General features: G+C 38.4%; 1 protein-coding gene across 2 annotated transcripts in view; it reads right to left on the bottom strand.

Annotated features, from left to right (window-relative positions):
• Positions 1 to 1,285: 1,285 nt before the first annotated feature.
• INTS6 (integrator complex subunit 6) overlaps positions 1,286 to 9,343 on the bottom strand; it is a 44,332-nt gene continuing 36,274 nt past the window's right edge. For both annotated transcript variants that reach the window (XM_065052995.1, XM_065053004.1), the window contains 4 exons: positions 8,388 to 8,622; positions 7,282 to 7,653; positions 6,729 to 6,822; positions 1,286 to 1,865 (listed from right to left, as the gene is read on the bottom strand). In XM_065052995.1, the coding sequence (XP_064909067.1) occupies positions 1,772 to 1,865; positions 6,729 to 6,822; positions 7,282 to 7,653; positions 8,388 to 8,622 (795 nt within the window). In that variant the 3' untranslated portion in view covers positions 1,286 to 1,771. The remainder of the gene's footprint in view (positions 1,866 to 6,728; positions 6,823 to 7,281; positions 7,654 to 8,387; positions 8,623 to 9,343) is intronic.

Raw genomic sequence — 9,343 nt, 5'->3', positions numbered from 1 at the left:
CTCTTGTGGTGAGCTTTCCTTCAATGAAATTAAAAGCTACATTATTTGTATTTATTAAAATAGTTTTAAACAGTATCACTTTTACAAGAATAATAGTGAGCAAGTCCTCCACTCCCTTCCTTTGTACACACTATTGAAAACATACAGCTCTCTAAGAATCATTAGCACCACAACTACCGCAAAGATAGTGAGTATATAAACATTTGAGGAAAAACTGAACAGATTTTGCTACCTAAATGTTTAACAATATGGACCAACAGCTTCTGCTTACCTTCATCATAGCTAACGTCAGTTTGACTGATGCTGCGTGTGTAGGTCATCTGCAAGATGTTGCTTTTCAAGCACGACTTTATTTCCCTGTCCTGAAGTAAAAAAACTTAAGAAAAAAATTTAAGTCCGGACTGGTCCCAGACTTAAATATAACCCAGCTAAGAAAGTAAGGTAAGCAAAGCAAGTAGCAAAATGCTGTGAAAAGGAAAGCAGGTTGAGAGGCTGTTTCAAAACTGACAAAACAGGTGGGAAGCAGAAATACCCACTCAATCCACAACCAAATATTATTGCCAAAAAATGTAGTAATACTACCTTTACTAGCTTTCATTCTACTTTTTTTTAATTAACACAGCATAGAATGCATATTCCTGAAGAACTCTGAATGAAGTTAAAAGCATCCCGACAAAAGTTGGGATAACAGCAAGTGTTTTAGTACAAGATTCTGCAACTCATGGCACAAGCATCAGAAACCCAGCCCCACTAAAATTTTTGGTGAAGTTTGTGAACTACTGTCTCCTAGCAAAAACATCAGAGAGGAGCTGCTCCCACTGAACCAAGCAAAGCTTTCCAGAACTTACGAGAGTTTAGTGCAGATGAAAAACATGGGCCAATAAAGCATTCAGTGATATTTTGTGTCCAGGAAGCAGCATCTTCTGGCTGCTCCCAAATTTGTAAACATGTAAAAACTTCTGACACACAAAACCTCTGTGCAGGATTCCTCAAAGGCCCCTGACTCCTGTTCTACAACAGTGTAACCTGATAAAACTGTGGGGTTTGTCATTGCTGTGGATGTGCATGCAGTGCATCGGTTTGTTATGCCAGTCACCAAACAGCAAAGTACACAAGGCCACAGGGTCTCATTCTACCATAGCTGCGATTCAGCCTTAGCTCCTTTTCACTTGTTCTCTGATTAAGAGCAGAATATCCAGCAATACAAAACTGCTCTTCATTCTTCAACACTGATACCAGAAAATGAACCATTCCAATAAAAACAGTACTCAATCCTACACAAAGATTAAAATAGAGTTTTTATTGATGGAATAACAAAAGTGCTTTTCTTAAATATTTTTCAAAATACATTTATACATCTTACAATAATATATCCAAAATAACTGTATATACAAAACATTACCTTGTTTAATGTATGTGCTTTTTTTTTAAATTACAAAGCAACTTTTTGGCAAAGTTCAACCTCAAGAGGTGATAATTTTGAAGGTTGGATTAAGAAAAATAGAACCTGAGGGAAAGTGACACTTAAGTCCATAACAAGCAAGAAGTTCTCTGTTTAGTTAAATAAAAATGTTTTTGTGATATTTTTCACATTACAAAAATAACAGAAGTGAAGGAAAAAAAAAAGATGATGGATACTTTTCTCATCACTTTATAAAGCAGCTTCTCATTCTTTTGGGTATAGGAACTTGAGATAAGAGCGCATGTCAAAAATGAATGCAAGTAAGGACAGCAGTGCCCTGCTGTGGCTTTCTCTTATGTGCAGTGTTTCTTAGCTGCTGTTGATATGGTTGACCTGATTGGATCTGCGATGGATTTCTTCCAGAAAACTCTCAAGCTGTTCGATCAGCATTCGTTTTTTAAACCTGTATTTAAAAGAAAGCATAACAATGGATGCACACAGCAATACATGAAACATCGTTCACAAAACTTTTACTGAACCCTGGAAACTTCAGTTACTATTTTAGGTCTAGTGGACAATGAGGTTATTATGTATCTCATATGTATATACACAGTCTCCTAAAGTTCTAACTTGATTTTCCATTTAATAAGAGAACACAAAACTATGCTTACTACAGTCTATTCTAGCACATTGCTAAACATCACTCAGCCCTCAGAAAGCCAGGAAAAAGAGTGTTTTATGCTTGCTGTTCCCAGAAGTAAAGTTCTGAAGTATAGAAATAAAATATATGCCAAAAGAACTATAATCCTGAAGCTGGCAACAGCTTTTAGGGATTGTTTGCATGCCTTCCTGGTACATTCACGAAAGTTAAGTGAAGTTGGTACTGATGAAGGAATACCCACTACATAGTGCAGAGCAGCTATTGTGACAAGAAAATACAAACGAAAAGTTTGAGAAAGAAGTTAAAAAAAATACAGACATAATCCATACCTGGAGCCTCTGAAATTCTGTTCTATACTGACTACAGAAATTCAAACAGCAGACCATTTTGTCACCTTTGCTATCACCTTCGCCTTGGTGCACACAACTCCTTGCTGCTTCCAGTGAACCACCCCCCCTTGCAACACTTCTGCATCTGAGAAGCAACTTCTGACCAGTACTTTGGCAGCTGAGTGCATACTCAGAAAGGCGGCCAAGCAAAGATCACACACTCTCAACTCAGTGCTACTCTGAACTATACAGCAAGTTCCTATGACTTTATTAAACAGTGGCAAGAGCCTCTAGTCTTGGCGAAGCCTCCCAGTCCATGTTCTTGGCTCACAGAAACACAACATCTGCCCTAATTCCCAGACCACATACCTCCCCACAATCCCAGCTTGGCTCTGGGGAAACAAGCTCCATTCCCAGTCACTTAGTATCCTGTTGGATAGCATCACAGAACGTCCTGAGTTGAAAGGGACCCAGAAGGATCATCAAGTCCAACTTCTGCCCCTGCAAAGGACAACCCCACAGTTCACACCATGTGTCTGAGGGTGTTGTCCAGTCTCTTCTTGAACATTGTCAGGCTTGGGGCTGTGACACCTCCCTGGGGAGCCTGTTCCAGTGCTCCACCACCCTCTGGGGGAAGAACCTTTTCCTAACGTCCAACCTGAACCTTCCCTGGCACATCTTCCTGCCATTCCCTCGGGTTTTGTCATTGGTCACAAGAGAGAAGAGATCAGTGCCTGCCCCTCCTCCTCCCCTTGTGAGGAAGCTGCAGCCACCATGGGGTCTCCCCTCAGTCTCCTCCAGGCTGAACAAACCAAGTGACTTTAGTCACTTCTCATATGGCTTCCTCTCCGAACCCTTCACCAACTTCATAGCCCTCCTCTGGACACTCTCCAGTAGCCTTATATCCTTTTTATCCCGTGGCACCCAGAACTGTACACAATGCTCCAGGTGAGGCCGCACCGGTGCAGAGCAGAACAGGACAATCAACTCCCTCCCTGGCTGGCAATGCTGTGCTGGATGCACCCAGGACATGGTTGTCTGCCAGGGACACTGTTGACTCATGTTCAACTTGCCATCAACCAGAATCCCCAGATCCCTCTCTGCAGAGCTGCCTTCCAGCATCTTGTCCCCCAGTCCGTATGTACAGACAGAGCTCTGGGCCCTTACCCATCCTCATCACAGTTCTCCTCAGGAACCCCAGAGAATCCCCATACTTCAAGTACTGCTTCCCCTCCGCTCTTCCTCATTGCTTTCACAACTGCTCCCTGCATGTTGAAAAGTATTAACGTGGGAAATTGATAATTATTCCTTCTCATTCCCTCTAGTAAAAGCCAAATGATTCAAGCTAATAGCAAAGTGCTCTACTATTATATATTCCAGTGAAAATTTAACATGCTCATATTCTGTGCAAGCGACTGGGCAATGTTACTTTCCAGAACGCATTCAAGCCTCTCTGAAGCAGCTGTTCAAGTTAACAGCAGATATTTCCTAGAAACTTAAAACCTGGTGGAAGGTGGGGAAAAAACACATTGCTAACTATTCTCATATCGCTGTTGGCACAAAAATTCAGGTTTACAGTGTACTATGTCCAGCCCTTCAACACATCTCACCGAAACTTCTTTTCTAAATGCTGAACCCTACAGATTAAAATTTTTTTCAAGGCAATAGAAAATTTACCTCATTAACTAATATTGTAATTAACAGAATGAAGCATGAACTCTAATTCAGCTGTTTGCTCTGCTAGGAAAATTAGTAGCCTTAATGATAAGACTTCCTTGAGTAATTCTAGCTATTGAGCATAACGTTTCATTTTACTTTGTATTAATTCTTGCCAGCACTAGTATCACAAATGGGTATTGCTCAGCATTTTGTGTAAGTACACATTTTAAGCTATTAATACACATAGGAAAGCCCAGAGCTCCTAGTTTGGAGAATAAATAAAAAGGAATTTAATTTCTAATACTGAAACATCAGTTAATTTGGGAGAATTTTGATCCATGTTTTGTCAGCTTTTGCTCTAGACTATTTAGCAGAGAACAAAAAAAAATCCACTTATTCTTAGTGCTAGGACCATAAAAGCATTGCTATGCCAATTCCAGAAACATTGAAGACATCTCCACTACACAGGCTAATTTCTTTTAGCCCTTTCCCAAATAATTCTTCAATTTGTGCATCCAAAGTCATAGCGATCTACTGGTAAGTCATGTCTCTTGTTTTCAGTAAGGGCTCCTTGTAAGCACTAATACCACCTGCCAGGCTGAGCCAAATGTGTATAACTAAGCACGAGCAAAATCTTTTCCAGAATAGAAATATCCAAGAATTTGAAACAGAGATGTGGTATCTCCTCATCTTTAATATTTTTGTGATCAACTATCTACTGCATCTTGATTTCTACCTTTCAAAAGTGATAGCTTTTCTGCTGTCACAAGAGGAACTGCGAGGCAGTTAGTTTCCAAAGAAAACTGAAAACTGTGGATTGTTTTAGAAACTTTCCTCTCCCCTCACAATTCTCTAGTGAATTAACGTCCAGAATTCAATGGGGACTGTTTTTAAACACACACTTTCTTGCTGAAATGCTCAAGAGCTTTCTTAACTCTGTGTTCAGAGTCAGAGCTCCTTAGAGCAGGGCAAGACAGCAGGCACCCCAAATCAGAATTGCATTCCACACCATTGCAAAGGTCAGCGATCAGTTAACAAAACAAGACTATGTTGACAACTCCAGAGAGTCCAGAGATGTTTCCCACAGGGAACCTTGGTTAAATGTGATAGTTTGCCTGGATAAAGAGAGAAGCAGAGAACTGCATAGGGATTGTTGGCAGTGTTATGCAGGTGGATAAAATGACCACATTATAAAAATCTAGCCTAGGAAAGAAGAGGAAGGAAAGAGATTAAGATGTCCCTACACTCAAACCAATAAAAATTAAACTTTAACAACAGTCAAGAGAAAACAGAATTGCCAACTTTTTCCACTAGTAGATACAGAAAACTGTTTGCTATGGTGAGAGACAAGATTTAATTCTGATGCATTCAACAGCAACACTCAACTGCTGCCAAATTTTGTAGGGAGTCAACTCAAGATAACTGGAATAGAGAGGCTATGCAACAGAAATAAGAATTACAGATGACCTAAAGAGCCTAATTCTAGAGGTGCAAATACTCCAACGCCTCTAAGGGCTGACACAGACTCCAGGAGCAACAGTATTGTTTCGGTGTGCTCAGACAGTGAAGAAGCATATATGATCTAAAGGCTGCGGAACAACTCTGACCAGGTGATATAACAATAGGCAAATCAAGCAAAAGCATAATATAGTAATTGTTGCTACAGGATGAGCATGATCTAGATATATCTACTTGCCCCACTGTGCTGGCAGCAGAAGGTTAGAGGTGCTGTATGAACACCCAGTGTTCAGTCTACCTTAAACTCTCAGCACGGTTTTATCAAAAAATTACTTTGACTTTTATTTAATCATAAATTTGTATAATAATGTCACAGGAAAAAAAAAATCTATAAAAAGCTGAATACTACAAAAACAGACTAGAGAAAAAAAAATCAACTATTCTTTGAGGCTTCTGAAAATAAGCCTTAAAGGTCCAGTTATACTCATGATGCAAGCAAGCTGATAGAATTATTAGTTCAGTTCACACACTGTTGGTTCCAATCAATTATATGTTATTCCTTTCTTTCCTCTTAGTAAAGATGTAGAAGGCTAAACAAGTATGGTCAGTCTAAGGATGCTGTAATGAACAGTTTCTACCTGGATTAACAACATTGGCTTTAAGTCCTCAGCAAGTCTCTCTGCTCCACTGGCAAACTATATCCCCGTTCCCACATCCTCAGAGAGAACTACAGTATCTCTAAAAAAATAAATCTGAAGAACAGAGAGGTGTCTTTACAGAGCATGCCTGGATCTCAAAACTGGCTTTAGGACAAGATTGAGTTGAGGCAGAATAATGAATTTCCACTGTTTCTGAAAGCCTAATTCACAGTAGTATGCAGTTCTGTCAGTTTTTCAAGTTAGCAGTATGCTCACACTTGAACTTTGGAACACAAATGATTTTCTACATTTATCTTCTCTTTCTAAACCACTGTCCATCTACATTTATGGTGATTTGGCAGTTACAGCTGCCAACATTTTCAGGACAAAATCTGAGGCAATAACACACATCAGAAAGTTCTTGTGTTTCTGTTTTTTTGGTTGGCTGTTTTTGTTTGTTTTCCAGGGAATTGTTTACTTGCATTGTGTTCCAAGTTCCACAGAACTGCACAGTTGTCAAGCAGTTACGTATGGAAGTATATGGTGTAGTTTTATAAGATTAACACAACTCAGTTACCTACCTTGAAGCTTCTTTAATAATATTTTGTAAAAATATCAGTCGCGTTTGTAAGTTTCCTTGCACATGCTTCAGTAAAAAGAAGATTCTTTCATACTCTTAAAGAGAAGAGCAAAATCACAGTTATGTAAGAAATGCCTATACAGATACCTGTTGTAATAGATCTGAGTGAAATCAACAGATTTTATCCTAAAAGCTTGCAAAAGCTGAATATCTCCTATCAACCAGGCCTGTAGTGATGACACACTGTTTAATGAAAACTAACATTAAAAAACACAGGGTAATGCAGGTTAGGATATTACTGGAACACCTAACAAGCTAATTGTGATACTGATAATATAAAAAACATGACTTTCATGAACATTAATAGGTATAACAATGTTTTAATCACTCACCCAGGAAATTTTTAGCAGAGGTTTTAAAATAAATCTTTTTCAGCTTTAAATTTATTTTGCTTCAGCCTCATGGTTGAGTATGTTTCTAAAACAGTGACCTAATATGAATTCTTTGTCTAGGTCTCATGCCAATCATCTGAAAGAGAGATTTGGTATACTTACTTCTTCCTGGTTTTCGGATCTCTTTCATAATTTGTGCTCTTAGCTCTATATTAATCTCTCTGGAACTTCTGCAATGCACTGGTTTTTTCCCTTTGCTGGGTGAAGACACTGGCAGGTTCTCTTCAGTACTCTGTTCTTTACTACCCGATTCCTCATGATTCTCCAAAAACCCATCAACATTCAAGTTATTTCCTAAATGTTCATGGCCTACATCCTCTGTGTGAGCTGCCGGTCGGTCCAGGGAATTGAACAGAGAAGAGGACATTGAAAACTCTGAATCCACAGTATTTGGGAAAACATCTGATGAAAGTGGGTCTGTAACGTGATTCTCAACCACATCATCCATTGTAACCTCATTATTTGTTTCTGATGCTGAAAGAAAAAAAAATTACATTTGTCACTTTCACATTATTATCTGATAGAAGCTGATAAGTTAGTTCAGTATTAAACTCTTGCAAAAAGCTAAGCTTCAACTTGCATAATCTACTGTACATGCCAGACGTAAGAAAACATGTATGTGGGTTATAACACTGAGCACATTACTATATCTCCTGGCAATTAATGGCTTAAAAAAAAAAAAAAATCACAGGTATATTCTTTATATGAAAAAGGAAATTGCTATATGGACTATCAACAAAAGAAAAAGCACCTGTAAAATGTGCTTTCACCATGTGTTTGTCTTTCCCCAGTAAACTGAACTCAACTTTAGTGCTCAACAGTGAACAAGACTGTTACACAGCACCTCAGCTCTAAACTAAGTGAAGTGAATTCACTTCACTACAGCAAAATTCAAATTAGCTTCATGTTGTGATACTTTTGGAAGGTCTGAATTCTCAGGCAAAAGAAGAAAGTGGTTCTGACTGTTTACGTTGTCTCCTCATTTAATACAGGAAATATGTTGTTTATACTATTAAAGAGACTTCTGTCTGAAGGACCATGTTAACTCTTTCTGTAATTAACCCCAGACACGCGCTCAAATATTTCCTTTTCAAAAATGAGGGATAAAATTGCCATGTCTGGGAAATCAGCCAATGGCATTTCTACATAAAATAGGTTTTGTATAAATTAAAAAGCAAACTCTCTAAAGATGAAGAAGATTCACTTACTTTTGTGAATAGGAATAGGTTTAACAAGGTCAGGCTGTGCTTGTGTGATCGGTGTCGGTGGCCCTTTTCCTCCAATGTGGTTATTCACAACCGGAGGAGTTTGCGGTCGACCTCTGAGCAGGGGGGACATACAACGTCGTCTTTTCGGAATCCCTTGCATATTTGGTTCTCCAGGTCTTTTATGTTTATTTTGAGGTCCTGACACAAATTCATCTGCTTCATCTATCATCATTCCCTGTAATTAATTTAATGAGAGGAATTCTTAAACTTTACACCAAAAACACATAATATAAAATATAATTAATGCTTTGAGGTTATGATGATGTTTACCATCTAAAAGGCAACTATGTACAACATGCTATTATTTACTGAATTCTCAAGCATCAACCAAAGTAACATGGAAAAGCCATATGAAAATCTTCCTTGACTAAAGACCTTTATCCAACAGTCTGCGAGGTAAGACAACTGAGTGGGCTGTCAAACTTCTTTTTCAGTAACTGCAAAATGACTCAAACATATAAAAGAAGAGCTCTGAATGATATTGGTAATTTGGTCAAGTTCAAGATATATTTGGACAAAAGACAGCGTCCACACTCTTGAAGTTATGGCAAGTTTTTTTATGGGGGAAGTTTGGTAAAGGAAACATGACTAGGTATTACCTATACTACAGTGACAAACGTATTTAACTTGTAATAGAATTCAGAGGCATAATACTGGTTTCCAATAAAGACTGCTCAATACTGTACAGTATTGATAGAAAAACATCCCAGATGCTTTTTTTATAAGCAGTACTTTTCCAAATACTTGTTTCTCTAATACATTGCTCGATGAATGGTTGTCCTGGTTTTGTTAAAAACAAGTTTCTCTTTTAGTGAATTTTCCTGTCAGCTTAAGTCGTCTTACTAACTGTGCTTTCCTGAAAGCCAAATACACGTTTTTGTAGACATAGCAATGGT

Source organism: Columba livia, chromosome 1 (genome assembly GCF_036013475.1).
Source record: "Columba livia isolate bColLiv1 breed racing homer chromosome 1, bColLiv1.pat.W.v2, whole genome shotgun sequence".
NCBI lineage: Eukaryota > Metazoa > Chordata > Aves > Columbiformes > Columbidae > Columba > Columba livia.
The sequence above is the reverse complement of the archived record's forward strand: the minus strand, read 5'-3'. Positions and strand labels throughout refer to the sequence as shown.